Source organism: Papio anubis, chromosome 3 (assembly GCF_008728515.1).
Source record: "Papio anubis isolate 15944 chromosome 3, Panubis1.0, whole genome shotgun sequence".
Taxonomy (NCBI): Eukaryota; Metazoa; Chordata; class Mammalia; order Primates; family Cercopithecidae; genus Papio; species Papio anubis.
Genome location: NC_044978.1, coordinates 67,078,313 through 67,096,901, shown reverse-complemented (window position 1 = coordinate 67,096,901; position 18,589 = coordinate 67,078,313). Strand labels below are relative to the sequence as shown.

General features: G+C 35.0%; 1 protein-coding gene across 2 annotated transcripts in view; it reads left to right on the top strand.

Annotated features, from left to right (window-relative positions):
- ADAD1 (adenosine deaminase domain containing 1) overlaps window positions 1-14,229 on the top strand; it is a 52,062-nt gene extending 37,833 nt beyond the window's left edge. Inside the window, exons 11-12 of one of the 2 annotated variants that reach the window (XM_031664304.1) lie at window positions 5,334-5,463; window positions 14,040-14,229. In XM_031664304.1, the coding sequence (XP_031520164.1) occupies window positions 5,334-5,463; window positions 14,040-14,153 (244 nt within the window). In that variant the 3' untranslated portion in view covers window positions 14,154-14,229. The remainder of the gene's footprint in view (window positions 1-5,333; window positions 5,464-14,039) is intronic. The other variant, XM_031664305.1, reaches the window with a different exon arrangement.
- The last annotated feature ends 4,360 nt before the right edge of the window (window positions 14,230-18,589 follow it).

The window sequence follows — 18,589 nt, the reverse complement described above, 5'->3', positions numbered from 1 at the left end:
GGCACCATAACCTATGTTTCTCCAACTGTAATTTAATACCTTTAGTATTAGAATGATGTAAATTTTTTAGAAATTCAATTTCTTCTACTGAATCTGACTTTGAATATGGGGCTCAGGAATTTTATATATATATATTTTTGAGACGGAGTCTCGCTCTGTCGCACAGGCTGGAGTGCAGTGGCCAGATCTCAGCTCACTGCAAGCTCCGCCTCCCGGGTTCCCGCCATTTTCCTGCCTCAGCCTCCCGAGTAGCTGGGACCACAGGCACCGCCACCTCGCCCGGCTAATTTTTTGTGTTTTTAGTAGAGACAGGGTTTCGCCATGTTAGCCAGGATGGTCTCGATCTCCTGACCTTGTGATCCGCCCGTCTTGGCCTCCCAAAGTGCTGGGATTACAGGCTTGAGCCACCGCGCCCGGCCAGGAATTATATTTTTTATATACTCTTCCAAATATTACTTAGGTACTCTTACGTGTAAGAACTATGGTGCTGTGTTATACTGTCTTCTTATAATAACCCTGTAGGTTGAGTGATTTTATTTATTTATTTATTTATTTATTTATTTATTTATTTATTTATTCTTTACAGTTTCTGAGACAAAAGCTAGATTAAATATCTTGCCTAAGGTTACCCAAGTAGTTAATGACACAGCTTGGATTCTGACCCAGACATTTTATTTTCAAAGCCCTTGTTCTTAACTATGATGCTCTGTGCCTTCTAGACATTTCTTCATAATGTCTCTGCCATTGATTATTCAGTAAAACTCTTCTTTTAGTGTGAACATACATTTGTAATGAGGCAGTGAATAATGTTAAAAATTTAAATGCTTAAAATTGCTTTCTTTGTGAAGGACAAATTTAAGTGAAGACCACATACAAGTGTTTCTTAGCAGTCAAGAAGGCTCATACTTGTAATCCTAGCAGTTTGGGAGGCTGAGGCAGGAGCATGGCTTGAAACCAAGAGTTCAAGACCAATCTGGGAAACATAGTGAGACACCCAGTCTTTTATATAAAAAATAAAAAGTATTAACCAGGAGTTCCAGCTACTTAGGAGGCTGAGACAGGAGGATCACTTGAACCTAGGAGTTTGAGGCTGCAGTGAGCTATGACTACATCACTGCACTCCAGCCTGGGCAACAGAGCGAGACCCTATCCCAAAAAGGAAAAAGAAAAAAGGAAAAAAAAAAACAGACAAACCCATAAACATTTCTTAGTAGGAACTCAGTTAAGCATAATACTGATGTTTTAACTAGGATGAATTACACTTTTATCAAATGACTTAGGCCAGCATAAACAAGTGCTTTACTATTAATAACAGACTCAACTAAACATACAAACAGGTCTTCTATGAAAGACATTAAAAAATTACTTACTGAAAACATAAAATAATGGCATAACAAAGATGAAACTGTGTAAAATGAGCTTAACATTTTTTACGGCCAAATACTTGCCAAGTAATTACAAATGAAAGCAGAGGCCGGGTGCAGTGGCTCACGCCTATAACCCCAAGACTTTGGGAGGCCAAGGCGGGCAGATCACCTGAGGTCAGGAGTTTGAGACCAGCCTGACCAATATGGCAAAACTCCATCTCTACTAAAAATACAAAAGATTAGCTGGGCATGGTGGCAGGTGCCTGTAATCCCAGCTATTTGGGAGGCTGAGACAGGGAGAATCACTTGAAACCAGGAGGCAGAGGTTTCAGTGAGCTGAGATCGCACCATTGCACTCCAGCCTGAGCAACAAAGCGAGACTCCATCTTAAAAAAAAAAAAAAAATGCCAGAATGTGTAGTCTAAATATTAGACAAGGTATAATTCAGTCTGAAAGCATTACAGTAAGACCAAAAAAAAAATAAATAAAACCTTAGCAATATAAACAGTATAATTCATACGGAGGACAGAAGAATGTTTAGCCGAAAGTGACATAGCCACATTCACAAAGCAGAAATTATAGAAGACAAGGAAAGGAAACATAGAAACACACTACTAGTAGAGACAACAATTCACCTCTTTCAGTTCATGTTAGATCAGGTGGACAAAACAGTAAACAAGTAAACAAGAATATAGCCATTTTAAATAACAGTAAGGTAGATTTCATTACTTTAAACTCTGCATCTTAAAAATAGAAAATGTACCTAGTCCTCAAGAAACTATAGAGCACTAACAAAAAGCTTGTTTGTGTGTTAAACCACAAAGAAAATAACAAATTCCGAAAAGTAGAAGCAATGTAGACATATTCTCTGATTATGATGAGATAAAACTGTGAATAACAAACTCGGAATACTAGGAACTGCTTTTACTGGAAAAATTCTGACTCCTAGCTCAAAGGGGAAATATAAACTGAGATTGCAGAATATTTAGAAAATAGGGATATTGAAAATATTACACATCAGAATTTGTAGGTTATACAGTTTAAACAAAGCTGAATAGAAAAGTCAGAGCCTTAAATGCATATAACAATAAGTGATAGAAATAATTTAGAAATATAAAGAAAAGAGCTTTAAAAAAACAGAAAAAAGGCAAAATTACTTATAAAAAGCTGATAAGAAAAATCACCAATCTCATATAAAAACAAGAAGATCATAAGCTATTTTGGGTAACCACACAAATATATTTTAAAACCTGAATGAAATGGGCAAATTTCTAGGAAAACATTACTTGCAAAACTTATATATAGAAGGAGGAAAAATATAAATGTTATTTTCATGAGAAAGTTACCAAGAAGGCACCTTAACTGTTCCTCAAAGTACCATTCTGAGGTAGTTCAGAGGTTTTTTTTCTAAACCTTTAAAAAGCAGATAATTCCAGTGCTATCCAAAAAGATGGAAAGCATCCAAATACTTTTATGAAACAAGTATATGATTGACACTTAAATCTGATTTTTAAAAATTGCTAATCAAAGCCACAATGAGATACTGTCTCACACTAATCAGAATGGCTATTATCAAAAAGTCAAAAAACAGATGCTGGTGAGGTTGTGGAGACAAAGGAACACATATACACTGTTGGTGGAAGTGTAAATTAGTTCAACTGTTGTGGAAAACAGTGTGGCAATTCCTCAGAGACCTAAGGATGGAAATACCATTTGACCTAGCAATCCCATTACTGGGTATATACCCAAAGGAATATAAATCATTCTGGTATAAAGACACATGCATGCGTATGCTCATTGCAGCGCTATTCACAGTAGCAAAGACATGGAATAATTCCAAATGTCCATCAATGATAGACTGAATATAGAAAATGTGGTACATATACATCATGGAATACTATGCAGACATAAAAGAGAATGAGCAAATGTCCTCTGTGGGGCCATGGATGGAGCTGGAGGCCACTATCCTTAGCAAACGAACACAGGAACAGAATACCAAATCCCGCGTGTTCTATTATAAGTAGGAGCTAGACGAGAACACATGGACACATAGAGGGGAACAACACACACTGAGGCCTTTCAGATGGTGGAGAGTGGGAGGAGGGAGACGGTCAGGAAAAATAACTAATGCGTACTATGCTTAATATCTGGGTGACTGTACAACAAACCCCTATGACACACATTTATCTATATAAAAAAACCTGCACATGTATCCCTGAACTTAAAAGTTTACAAAAAAAAATTGTTGCTCCTCCTCTCTACCACACAAAATTGCAGACCAAACTCATTTATATCCAAGAAAAACTGCTATATAAAAGATCAGGGAGCAGAATTTAGCAGCACATTGCAATAATATATTTTATACAGTAACACCAATTGGCATTTTTTCTAGGAATTCAAAGATAGTAACATAATAGAAATAACACTAGACTAGAAACTCTTATTAATATGTTATATTAATTAATCTAGGGAAAATACCAGATGTTTATCTCTATAAATTCTAAGAAAGTGTATAAATAATTTAGCTCTTCAACTATTCTAGATGAAGATACTCAATAAAAAGGAATAGCTAGGTAGTGTCTTTTTACAGGATAAAGTATATCTTTATTAGTCCAAAAATATTATCATGATTGATAAAATGTCAGAAGCATTCCCACTAACATTCAGAGTAAGGCATTATCTACTGTTACTGCTGTTACTCAACATTTTGCTGGAGGCATTAATACATTTGGACAAGGGAAATGAGAGAGAAAATATTGGAAAGAAGGAGTTATGTAACAATTATCACTCTTTGAAGATGGTATTTATATCCAAAAATCAAGAAATTATCAAAACCACTGCAACAAAAGTATCATGGTGGGAAATTAATATGTAGAAATCAAATGGATTTTGTACACATGAGTGTATGTTAGCTGTTGCTATGTATAAACCACCTCAAAACTTAGTTATTTAAAACAACTATTTATTATTACTACTTGGAAGTTCTTGAGTCAGCTGAATGGTTTTTCTGGATTTTCTTGGGCTCTCCCACACATCTGGGGTCAACTGTTGGTCAACTAAAGGTCAGGTGAGCTGATCTTACCTTGTGTTCACTTACCCTCTAATAGGCTAGTCCTAGCAGGGTCACATGGGAGAGGCAGCAGTGCCAAGAAAATAAGAACCAAGGCATCTCCAGGCCTAGCTTCAGAATTATCACACTATCTATTCTGTTTGCTGAAACAAATCACAAGACTAGTAAAATTCAAGGGAAGCAAAAATCAGCCATGGCTATTGATGTGAGGATCTGAAAAGTCACATTGCAAATAACTGGAAACTAGGAGGAATGAAGGATTTTGACTGTTTTTGTTATCTATCCTAAGAACAACTAATGAGAAGATACAATGAAGGGGAAAAGTTACAGTAGCAAAAAGGTTCATAATCTGTGGACCCACTTTCATTAGAAACCCAAATTACACGTCTACATGCACATAATATACACACACACAAAGGGTTGTGAAATAGGTTATGTGTATATGTTACGCTTTTATTGAGCCAAAACTTCTTGCAGTGAAATACAAAATAGATTGTACGATTTCATTAATTTTGGTATATTCATATACCTATGTAACCATCATTTTAGTCAAAATGCAGAAAGTATTTCGATGCCCACTTCCAGTCAATCCCTTATAGAACCACTGTTTAATCTGTATCATCATAGATTAATTTTGTTTCATACAATAGAAATGTTCCAAGGTCTATCTTCTGCATTAATTTTTGATACAATACTAAATAATTTAAAACGTAATGTAAGAAATTTACTTCAGAAAGTAAATATTAAGAATGCCTCTTATGTAAAACACAGTTCACTATGTATATTGCAAATAATCAAGAAATATTTTGTAGATACATGTTGATTTTAATCCGTACAATTGCCGACATAAATTACTGAAAAAGAAATTTAAAAAAATTTTATTTCTCTCTGCTTAGTTCCCCATTTAAAAGTGGTATGTCAATGGCAAGTCGGCTTTGTAAGGCTGCAATGTTAAGTCGGTTTAACCTGCTTGCCAAAGAAGCTAAAAAAGAATTACTTGAAGCTGGTACATATCATGCAGCCAAGGTAAGTCCTTAAAGGAATAAAGTTATCATAGGAATAAAATTTAAGACATTAATGTGGTCATTTTAAAATGAATCTCCTTAACAAAAGTTTATTGAATACTTCCTGAATATAAGATATTACCATGTAACGGTAAAACTGGTTTTTAAATGAACATGTCAGAAATTAGATATGTAAATAAGTATTGCCATTTAAAGTAGCCATTTTAGTATGGTATATACTTATTCTGACAGTGTAAGTTACATAGCACTCAAAACCTGCTATGTCATACCAGAGAAACAAAATGTTAATAAAATTTATTCTGCATTTGGTATTAATTGTATTAACTATAGAATGTTAAGTATTCTAAAATAACACATTTTTAAGATATATGAATTTTTCTATTTTAAAGTTGTGAAAAAACTTTAATTTCAGCATCTGATTTGAATCTGATTTAGTAGGCAATGTACACAGCCTTTTTCTCTCTTCCAAAATATTTTTTACATAAACATAATGTAAGTTTAAGTCAAAAATTTGAAAAAGTTTTAAAAATACAGAAAAAAATATTATTGATACTTGTAATCCCACTTACTATTCGAAGTTAATACTCAGTCTTTTAATGTGAGCATGTTATTTCAGTTCCTTCTCATATATACGTATTTGTATATGTGTCTGTTTAAAAATAAGACCATATTGGGTATGGTATGTTTTAATCTACTTTTTCTTTCTATGTGATAATGACATGAACATCTCTCTCTCTTTTTTTTTTTTTTTTTTGTTATGGAGTCTCACTCTGTTGTCCAGGCTAGAGTACAATGGCACAATCTTGGCTCACTGCAACCTCTGCCTCCCAGGTTCAAGCAATTCTCCCGCCTCAGCCTCCTGAGTAGCTGAGATTACAGGTGCACACCACCATGCCGGGCTAATTTTTGTACTTTCAGTAGAGATGGGGTTTTGCCATGTTGGCCAGGCTGGTCTCGAACTCCTCACCTCAGGTGATCCACCTGCCTCGGCCTCCCAAAGTTCTGGGATTACAGGCTTGAGCCACCATGCCTGGCCAACATGAACATAATTCCAGGTTACCATTATTAAATATTAAATGTAAATTGCTTTGCTATCCTAATGCCAATAATGAGATAGCATTATATGAAAGTCATTTAATTTTACCAACCTAATGCTCAACCTGTATAGTCACAGCCTGTAAGGCAGTTACATTAATTACAGGTGTGTGTATATATAATCACACATTTTTAAGTATAAAAGCTTATCTAGACTGTTTCTGGTTTTGTGGCATAAAAAAGTTGTAAATTGCTATAAAAACAAGTAGAAAACCAGACAAAATTGTGAAACACAACCTTTCACAACTCTGGACATTGACAGAAGACAGAAAAAACATTCAAAGGTGTGTATTCCTCACAAACTGTTATTATTAGCTGACATGGTGGCCCACAGCTCTAGTCCTAGCTATTTGGGAGGCAGAGGTAGGAGGATCACTTGAGCCCAAGAGTTCAAGGCTGCTGTGAGCTATAATCACACCACTGCACTTCAGCCTGGGGGACAAAGCAAGACCCTATCTCTCTTTAAAAAGAAAAAAAAAAGAAAGAAAAAGAAAAAAGAAAAACTGCTATTTTTTTTTTTTTTTTTTTTTTTTTAGCAAGAATTACAGGAGTATGTGGCCTTCTTGCCCAGGGCTCTTGTCATTCATTTTCTCATTCTTTTCTCATTCTCATTTTCTTCCTTTCTGCTGGTTTGAATGGCAAGAACTGTAATTTTTTGACCCAGTGAGGCTGCCACCAAAAGCAGAAGCTTTGCTTTCAGAGGAGGTATACTTGATTTGGGAGAGGGGAATGAAAGTTTGCAGTTTTGTTGGCTTAAATGCCAAACTTGGTAGGAAATAAATGGGGAAAACTGGTAACTTTGCTGGCCCAAGGTTGCCATCCTGGTTGGAGGCAAGTGGTAGGCTAACTAGTAAGTTAACAAGGAGATCTGGAAAATGAGAGAGCCCTGAAAGGGCTGAGGTAGATTCTTCATATTTCCCTGGCTGACTGAAAAACTATGCTCATGTGCAGGGAATACCCAAGAGAGCCCATCAAAGAGTACAAGCCAAGGGATACTTGATAGCTGACTGTAACATTCAGTACATTCCCTTCCACATACAAGTTGATCAGAAGATGGCAGAAGTTTTACAAAGGCTTAATGCATTGATTTCTTATTAGCAACAGTGGAGGCCAACCCAAAATAGCCAAAAAAAAAAAAAAAAATTGAAAAAGAAAAAGTTGAAAGATACATAGTTCTTAATTTCTTTTTTTTTTTTTCTTTTTTTTTTTTTTTTGAGACGGAGTCTCACTCTGTCGCCCAGGCTGGAGTACAGTGGCCGGATCTCAGCTCACTGCAAGCTCCGCCTCCCGGGTTTATGCCATTCTCCTGCCTCAGCCTCCCGAGTAGCTAGGACTACAGGCGCCTGCCACCTTGCCCGGCTAGTTTTTTGTATTTTTTAGTAGAGACGGGGTTTCACCGTGTCAGCCAGGATGGTCTTGATCTCCTGACCTCATGATCCGCCCGTCTCGGCCTCCCAAAGTGCTGGGATTACAGGCTTGAGCCACCGCACCCGGCCCATAGTTCTTAATTTCAAAACTTTCTATGAAACTACAGTAATCAAGACAGTGTGGTACTGGCATATAGACAATGAAATATAAGTGAGAGCCCAGATACAATAAGATATTATGTCAAGTGAAAGAATGCGTAGGCCCCATATCTTGTGGTTTGATTTATATTAAATGTCTATTATAGACAAATTCATAGAGACAGAAATTAGTGGTTTTCAGGCGCTAGAGGAGGAAGAATCAGGAGTGACTGCTAATAGATACAAAGTTCTTTCTGGGTTGATGGAGAAGTTCTAAAATTAATGGTGATGGCTGCACAAATTAGTGAATACATTGAAAGCTGAATTGTACACTTTAAAAGGGTAAATTTTGTGACTTGTGAATTATATCTTAACAAAGTTGTTATAAAAGAAACAGTGGAGGCCCAAAGGGCAGTATAATGGCAGGTTCAGGGTGCTGAAGGAAAACTCCTGATAACCAAGAATTCTGTATCCAGGAAAATAATCCTTCAGAAATACAAGCAAAATAAGAGCATTCACAGGTTAAACTAATGTTAAGAAAATGTGTTGTTAGCAGTACTTCCCTAAATGGAATTCCAAAGAAAGTCCTTGAGGCTTGGAAAAAATTGTACCAGATGATAGCAAATCCACAGGAAGGAATAGTAAATGCTGAAAATGATAATTGTGTGGATAAACATGAGACCTATGAGTATGTATATGTGCATGTCTATATATTTGCTCTTATTTTCTTTTTAAAAAGTTGTTTAAAACAACACTGTGTTGTTGAGTTTATAACATAGATTCAATATATATGACAATATAACAAAGAATTTGGTAAGAAATGGCTCTATATTGAAATAAAGTTGCTGTTTTACCATAAGCCAGTATGAATCTGAAATCAAATATATAAGGTAAAGAGGTATATTGTAATTCCTAATGTAACCATGAAGAAAATAAATGAAAAATTATTGATAAAATACCAACAGAAGGATTAAAATAGTTCAGTAAAACATTTTTCTTAAACTATAGGACAGTAAGGTAAAAGCAGAGAAATTGTAAAAAGACATAAGATGTGAGAAATAAATAGTAAAATGGCAGATATAAATTCACCATATCAATAATTACAATAAAGTAGACTAATTGCTCCAGTCAAATGACAGATTGTCAGACTGGGTTTAAAAAAAGCCTGGTTCAAATATATGCTGTCTGCAACAGACAGATTTTAAATTCAGTCTCAAATAAATTGCAAGTTATAAGGATGAAAGAAGACCTATCATATAAATAATAAGACAGCTGGAATATTTATATTAATATTAAATATACATGAAGAGGAGAAATATTGCTGGAGACAAAGAGCAACATCTTACAGTGGTAAAAAGGTCAATACATTAGAAAGATATGTGTACGTTGGTGTAACGACAAAGCCCTAAAATATACAAGCAAAATCTGACAGAGTTGTGAAGTAAAATAGACAATTCAGCAACTGTAGTTGGTTTTAATTCTCCTTTGTCAGTAATTGGTAGAACAACTCCACAGAAAATCGGTAAAAATATAGGATAAACACTACCAACTAATCAAAACTCACTGACCTGTAGAAAACACTCTATACAATAGTAGAATATATGTTCTTTCCAAGCCCACATGGAGCATTCTTCAGCATAGGGTCATAAAGCAAGTCTCAGTAATCTTAAAAGGATTAAAATCATGCCAAGTATGTTCTAACCACTATGGAATTAAATTAGAAATCAAGAACAGAATGAAATATAAGAAACTTCTATATATTTGGAAGTTAACTTGCCTCCGAATAACTCATGGTTCAAGGAAAATATTGTTAGGAAAACTAAGAAATATCTTGAACTAAGTGAAAGTGAAATGTTATATATTAAAATTTATGGAATACAGGTGGCCATTTGTAGCCATAAGTTATGCATCCTCAGATTCAGCCAACTATGGATCGAAAATATTTGGGGTAGGGAGGAAGGAAAAGTTTAAAAAAAAATACAAAAATAAAAATAATACAAATAAAATACAGTAGAACAACTATTTACATTGAATTTATATTGTATTAGATATTATAAATAATCTAGGGATGATTTAATGAATATGAGAGAACGTCCCTAGGTTATATGCAAATACCGTGCCATTTTATATAAGGGACTTGAGCATCTGCAGATTTTGATATTTCTAGAGGGTCCTGGAACCAATTCCCCATGGACACCAAGGAATGACTATATAAATAAGTACTTAGACATGTATAGCTTTAAATGCTTATATTAGAAAAGAATCTTAAAATCAGTTATTTGAGCTTCCAGCTCAAGAAGCCAGAATAAGAAGAGCAAATCAGAACCAAAGTAAGTAGAAGGAAGGAAATAATAAAATGTGATGAATCAGAATAGAAATCAGTGAAATTGAAAATAGAAAAAAAAATAGGAAAAAATCTAAATCTGGTTCATTAAAAAATTAAACTTGGTAATCCTTTAGCTAGATTAACCAAGAAAAAATAACAGGTAACAGACATTATCAAAATTTGGAATTTAAAAAAAAATGGCCATCACTACAGACCTTAAGAAGCTTAAAATTATTATAAGGGATTATGAACAACTGTTTGTCAACAAACAAGTTAGATGAAATGGACATATTCCTAGAAAGACACAACTCATAAAAACTGACTCAAAAATAGAATATCCAAATAAAACTTAAGAGATCGAATTACCAATTAAATTATTTTCCTAAAGAAAATCTCAGACATGTGTATGACTTCACTGGTGAATTCTGTCAAACATATAAGCAAACTATAATACAAATCCTACAAAAGCTCTTTCAGAAAATGGAGGAGAAAATGCTTCTCTACTCATTTTACAAGTCCAGTGTTACCCTGATACCAAAAGTGGGCCAGAAAACATTACAAGAAATGAAAACTACAAACCAGTCTCTCTCATGAAAATAAATGTGAAAATCCTTAGCAAGATATTGACAAACCAAATCCAGCAATATACAAAAAGGATTATACTCCACAACCAAGAAGGTTTATACCAGTAATGCAAGGTTGATTTGAGATCGCAAAATTACTTTATGTAACACACCATATGAATAAATTCAAGTTTAAAATTTGTATAATCTCAAAAGACATACAAAATGCATTTGACAAAGTCCAGCACCCATTCACAATAAAAACACTGAACAAACAAGGAATAGAAGTGAACTTCCTCACGTTCATAAAGGGCATCAATGAAGAGCCTACCATTGACATTCTGCTTAATAGTTAAAAGACTGAGTAACTCCTTTCCCTACTCAAGATTGGGGAAGAAGGCGAGAATGTGTGCTCTCAGCACGTATTCAGCACTGTTCTGTAGGTCCTAGCCAGTGTAGCAAGGCAAGAAAAAGAGGTAAAAAGGTACCTATACTGTAAAGGATGAAGAAATTTTTTTTTTCCTAAATTGTATCTTGTAGGTAAAATATTGTTTGGCAACTACCAAAAACAAACAACTGGATCATATGTGACTTTAGCAAGGTCACAAGATATAAGAGCAATGTAGAAAAATAAATTGTTTCTATACAAGGAATGAATGCTCAAAAAATTGAGAAAGCAGCTTCATCCACAGTAGCACCAAATGTGTACTTTTGTGTGTGTGTGTGTTCGTGTGTAAACACAGAGGAATAAATTTAAAAGAAATGCAAGACCTGTACACTGGAAATGATGAAACATAGATGAGAGAAATTGAAGGAGACCTAAGTAAATGGAGAGATGTACCATCATAATGCACTGGAAAACAGTATTGTTAGGATGTCACTTCTCTCCAAATTAATTTATAGCTTCAAAGCAAAATTAAAGTTCCAGCAGGCTTTTGTGTAGAAATTGACAAGCTGATTGTGAAATTGATATGGAAATCCAAAGGCCTTTTTTTAATTTTTTTGAGGCAGAGTCTTGCTCTGTCACCCAGGCTGGAGTGTGACAGCATGATCTTGGCTCACTGCAACCTCCGCCTTCCGGGTTCAAGTGATTCTCCTGCCTCCCGAGTAGCTGGCATTACAGGTGCCCGCCACCACGCCAAGCTAATTTTTTGTATTTTTAGTAGAGATGGGGTTTCACCATGTTGGCCAGGCTGGTCTCGAACTTCTGACCCCAAGTACTGTACCCACCAAAGTGCTGGGATTACAGGCATGAGCCACCGTGCCCAGCGCAATCCAAAGGACATTTAAGAGCCAAAAGAATTTTGAAAAAGAACCAAGTTAGAAAACTTACAATAAGGCTATAGTAATTAAGACAATGTATTGATATAATAATAGACATATAGATCAGTGGAACAGAAATAAACCTATACACATATGATCAATTGTTTTTGTACAAAAGTGCCAATTCTATGGGAGAATCATTTTTCAACAAATAATGCTAAAATGGTGGGATATATGTGGGTAAAACCAAAAATTAACTTAGATCTTTATGTCAATCATACACAAAAATTAACTCAAAGTGGACTTTAGATCTAACTCTTAAGAGCTAAAACTATAAAACTTTCAAATAAAATATGAGAAAATATTTACATTATTAAATATAAATTAGAAAATATTTACATTGTTAGGGAAAGATTTCTTAGATATGATACCAAAAGTATAACCCATAAAAGAAGAAAATTGATCATTTGACTCCAAAATAGAATACTTGCTTTTCAAAATTCATCGTTAAGAAAATGAAAATACAAACTACAGACTATGAGAAAATGCCACTTTGGAAAACGGTTTGGCATTTTCTTAAGATGGTAAATGTGTAATCAGCAATTCCACTGGTATTTACGTGCATGTTTATAACAGCATTATTCAGAAAAGCCAAAAACTGGAAGCAATTCAAATGTTAATCAGCTGGTGCATACATAAACAAAATGTGTTATATCCCTGCAATGAAATATTATACCCCTACAATGGAATATTGGTCAGCAATAAAAAAGAACAAGCTACTGATACATGAAACAAACTAAATGAACTGGAAAACTTTATGCTAACTGAAAGAAGCCTGACACAACGGGATCCTTATTGTGTTAATTTATATGAATTTTTTAGAAAAAGGAAAACTCTAGAGACAGCAAGTAGATTCGTGTTTGTCTGGGTTTAGGGCTGGTCCTGGCACCAGGACTGCAGGTGAGTACAGTGGAACTTTTTAGAGGTGAGAGATTTGTTTCACAACTGGACTCTGCTGATATTTACATACCTCTATGAATTCATTAAAAAACACCAAACAATATACTTAACAATGAATTAATTTCATGGTATGTAAATTATATCTCAGTAAAACCAGCTTGTTAAAAATTCATTTATGTTTTCATTTACAAAAAATGAAAATTCGCCAAAATATTAATGGTGGCTATCTACCACCATTAGTTTTATCTACCACCATGGAGTTTTGTGATTACTGATAATTTTTCTTTCTTTATATTTTGTCTGTTTTTCAAATTTTCTTCAATGAGATTGATTAATCTTTTAATTTAAAATGTTAAAAAAAAAAAAAAAAAGAAGAAGAAGAAGAAAAACTGGCCAGGTGTGGTGGCTCATGCCTATACTACCAGAGGTTTGGGAGGCCAAGGTGGAGGACCACTTGAGGCCCGGAGTTCAAGACCAACCTGGGCAACATGCAAGACCCTGTCTCTACAAAAGATAAAAAAAAAATAGTGGGGCATGGTGGTGCATGCCTGTAGTCCTAGCTACTCAGGAGGCTGAGGCTGGAAGATGGCTTGAGCCCAGGAATTCAGTGATCATGCCACCATACTCCAGCCTGTATGACAGAGTCAGACCTTGGCTCTGAGAGGAAAAAAAAAAAAAAAAGAATAATTGCTTTTTAGGAGTGTTGGGAAGGAAATTTTTTAGCTTCAAAAATATTAAAATATAGGAATTAAAAAAGACTTTCATTAACTTTTTAAAATTTCAAGCTAAAGAAGCAGTATTGGGGCTACTTTTCAGAAGTTAAATGCTGCCTGTTTTCTATAATTCATTTTTTTTTCTTCTCTAGTGTATGTCTGCCTCCTATCAAGAAGCTAAATGTAAGTTGAAATCCTACTTACAACAACATGGCTATGGATCCTGGATTGTGAAATCTCCCTGCATAGAGCAATTTAACATGTGAAATAGGCAATCCATTGTCACATTAAAAATCTTGTATTGTTTGGTATGTTTTGACTAGTAAAAATGTTTTTAAAATATTGGTGGTTTTCAACTTTCAGAATCAGAGTCTTAGCAATAGCAATGTGCAGTGATTGCTGAAAATTTCTAAATATTCCTGCCAAATTACATTGAAACAGTAGAGTTTTTTACTTTTTCATTTTCTTGGAAAAGGACTTACCTATTTGAATATGTAGCCATTTTGTATTTATTTTGACAGATATTGTAAAGCCATTTTCCTTTTTGTAGTTTAATAGAGATTTCCTTTTCTTTTAAGTTTTTGCTTTAAAGCTGTCCATATGGCTACCATATTCAATGTTGTATCCTGGCATCTCACTCAGTTTTTTAAAAATTAAATATTAGAAGTTGAGAATAAAAATAATGATTCATACTCATTGATGAATTCAACAGACATTTGACTGCCTAATATTTGCCAGTCACCATGCTAGGTGTTAGTAAAGAAACAATACCTAAAACATCAGCTGTCATGTTAAAGGAGTTCATGAATGCAAACTGCACATATAAATGTAGAAAAATATTAACCATGTTAAGGAATAGTTTGATAAAGTAGTTATTCTATTAATAGAGGATTGTCATATGTACATTAAATATGATTGCCCATTTTCAGCTGTTCTACAAGATCTATCTGTACCAAATGTGATTTAATTATTTATAATTTAGATTAACAGAGATTTCTAATTTATAAGTCAGTAAAAGACTGTTTAGCATTTTACCTGTATGTGTTTATACAGTGATTAGAAAGAAAAAAAGGGAAAGTTTACTTACTTTTGAGTTAGGAGAAGTATCTTTAGTGAAATTGTTTGTCTCATACTTTAGCTTCTACATCTTATTCCTTGATTTGCAATCACAGATATATTAAACATGATTGGTTCTCAGAGTTTGTCCCCCTTACCTTAGATCTTTACTAAACTTATCAATCTCACACCTACCCCACATGAACTGTTATAATCACAAATGAGGTGTATATAAATAGTTTTGGGTTTTTTGTCTGTTCTAAAAGTATGGTAGAATTTAGTTGATGAACAGTGAAGTCATGCTGGAAAGACATCTTTCAGTAATCTAAACTCTACTGATACTAGGTTGAATCATGTGAAGTTGCCTTTTTGGTGGATTAAAAGGGATCAAAATATGGGCAGTTTCATGTGGATTAAAATAAACACAATATTAACAAATTCCATTTCAGTTAGTTACATAGTATTTATTGCTTATTTCTGCAACTGCTATTTCCCTGTTCAATATTTTTATTTTCTTTGCAGGGCTGTTTCTTTTCATAGCAAATGTTCAGCCTTCTATTATTTCACTTCTCCTTGATAGTAAACTTGCCTTTGAAAATACAAGATCTTTCACCTTCTCTTGGCTCTTCCATTCATAACTATTTTGCTTTTAGCTGGCACTTACAAAATGTGGGAAAGCACCAAGTACTTTTATTTGTGTCTGAAAGTTCTGCCTCATTATTAAAAGGCCCAGAATTAGGCACTGCCATGAGGATCAGTAAAAAACAATTTATTTCCTCACGAAATTTGCAGTTTTAAGGGGAAGATAAAAATGCCCAACTGTTTTACAGACAAAATCTACTAAGTACCACTCATTTATTCAACATGTAGTTGCCGCCTCTGTATACTATGTACATTCAATTATATGTGGTGTTTTGGTTTCAAGAAAGGAAATATTTTGTCTAGATAAGGGATATCAAGAGAGACTTCATAAAGGATAAAGGAGATGGCATGGAGTAGAAGGCAGTCATTTAGTAGAAAGGTCAGGAAATGGACGTGAAGCCCAACATTTGCTTTTATGGCTGAGACTACTGTGAATCATTTAATCTCTCTTCAGTTCTTTATCTTTGCAAGGATGAAGTTTAGACTAATGATTTTCATTCTTTGTTCAGGGATAAAGGTGTTGTGGGAAGGGCTCCAGGCTGCCCTTCATCAAAAACAGCTGTGCTTTTCATCTCTCACATGTTATGTATTGAAGTTCTGCAAGATAGTTTGCTTGAAGAAAACCAAACTTCTAAATTCAGACTTCTAAACTTCCACTTTTAAAATTGTTCAAAAACCACTAAATTGCTTGTATCTAAGTTTAAGCCCCCTTTTAGCTCTAAGGTGATCTGAGGCAAGCATTGAAGGATGAGTAAAATTTGGTAAGCTGAAATGGGAGAGAAAATGCGTTGTATCTGGAAATAATAAAGATTAGAGAGGAATTGTATTCGAGATTAGAGAAGAGAAGACTGGAAATTTAGGAGGCCATGATAACAGCCTACGTAAGAGATAATGATGACCCAAACCAGGATTGTTACCATTTGTAAAGAAGATAAATTCAAGTAATGATGGGATGCTAGGCAATGAAAACAGAATATATGAAATAAAGGAGATGGACAAGACAAAGGTGACTCCATGACTTTGAGCTGGGTGACTGGAGGTACCATTACTACTACAAGTAGAGAAGTCAAGAATGGAATATGATTTGGCTGAAAAGATTTGAAGTTTTGACATTTTAAAGATGGTAATAAGATGGCTAATTGGAGATATATAACAATAAGAAATATGGTAACGGAGACCTTAAGAAAGTTTTGGACCTTTGGTAAAAGATTGGGAATCAGTCGTTTGCAAAGATTGTGCAGATAGTTAATGGTGATTATTGAAGTTGTGAGAAGAGATGTTTGCCTCTTCAGGGAGAATACAAAGAGGATTAGGGCTAGAACCTCAAGGAACACTCATATATTGGATTCAGAAAAATAAGGAAACATGGAGTTCTTTGACAGGTAAGTGGAGAGTAAGGCTAGCACAAAGAGAAATTTCAAGAATAAAATCAGCATTCTCAAGTGCTGCAGAGGGGTCAAGGAGAATGAGAACTACAAAAAAAACTTTGGATTTGGCAACCATGAGTTCACTGGTGTCTAAAACAGCAGTTCCCAAACCTGGCTGCTCGGGAGAAGCAACCAGATAGTCTGAGCAAATCTAGGGAAAGGTCGCAAATCTTCATTTTGACAAGTTATTACAGGTGGTTTGATACAGGTGATACAGGTGATACTTAGTCCACACTTTGAAAAATACCACCCTACAGAATAATAATGAAAAGGTGTATTAGAATTGAGATTGGCCATCATTGAGGAATGGAAGATGAGAAGTTGTAGGCAGTGTCTGCATTCTATTTTTTCTAGCAGTTTGGTGACAAGAATAATATGGTTAGGATGTTTTAAATGTTTAAAGATTATGGAGATTTCGGCCAGGCGCGGTGGCTCACGCCTGTAATCCCAGCACTTTGGGAGGCCGAGGTGGGCAGATCACCTGAGGTCAGGAGTTCAAGACGAGCCTGGCTAACATGGTGAAACCCCGTTTCTACTAAAAATGCCAAAAGTTAGCCAGGCTGGTGACACGCGCCTGTAATCCCAGCTACTTGGGAGGCTGAGGCAGGAGAATTGCTTGAACCTGGGAGGCAGAGGTTGCAGTGAGCCGAGATTACATCATTGCACTACAGCTTGGTCAACAAGAGCGAAACTCAGTCTAAAAAAAAAAAGAAAAAAGATTACGGAGATTTCGTGTACATGCATGATTTTATAGTGGAGCCACCTAATGTGATTTTTACAACTTGTTTTGGGTCATAGTAGATGTTAGCCAGGTCGGAGAATTGACCCAGCTGTAATTGGGTCAGTGGGGTTATAGAGAATATAGTGTAATATGAATATATTACTGAAATGGCTGAAGCTAAAATGAGGGAAATAAGAGTAAAGAGAAGAATTGAGTGGAAGTAAAACAGTTTCACTGAGTAATGGGTAGATTATGTTCAGGGTATTTTCAGTGAGAGTTCATAGAAATTTAACCCTGGCCTACATTTTGTCATACTCTCTTCCACCTTATCCCCCGTTGAACTCAAATTATTAGCAGAAATAGTACAATAGTTAAAATAGGCATGAATGATGGCTTATGAATGGAGATTGATAGTGGGTTTTTTAGCTTTTGATAGGTGTGTATGGGCCCTGAGACAGCTAGAGCCCTGGACAGTTAACTCTGGCCTCAGGCAGCCTGTTATTTACTCTACACTGTGCAATGCCATTTTCTTATCTGTGCTATGGCATACGTAAGTATGGTTAGAAAGTATTGCTCTAAACTTTTAAATGAAAAAAATGATGATCTTAATCATGTAATGAGGTAGTGCCTATAAAAGATAGAACAGGCATTTAGTTATATCTGTTTTACAATGTTTTAAGCAGAAGGTATTTTTAGATATATACATGCAGTCATCCCCCAGTATACCAGCGGTATTGTTTGATTCCAGCACACACTCACACTTCTGCATATAGCAGAATTCACGCAGTCTCAAATCCTGCAGTCAGCCCTGTGGAACCCACGTGAGTTGGCTCTCTCTATAGGTAGGTTTTGTATC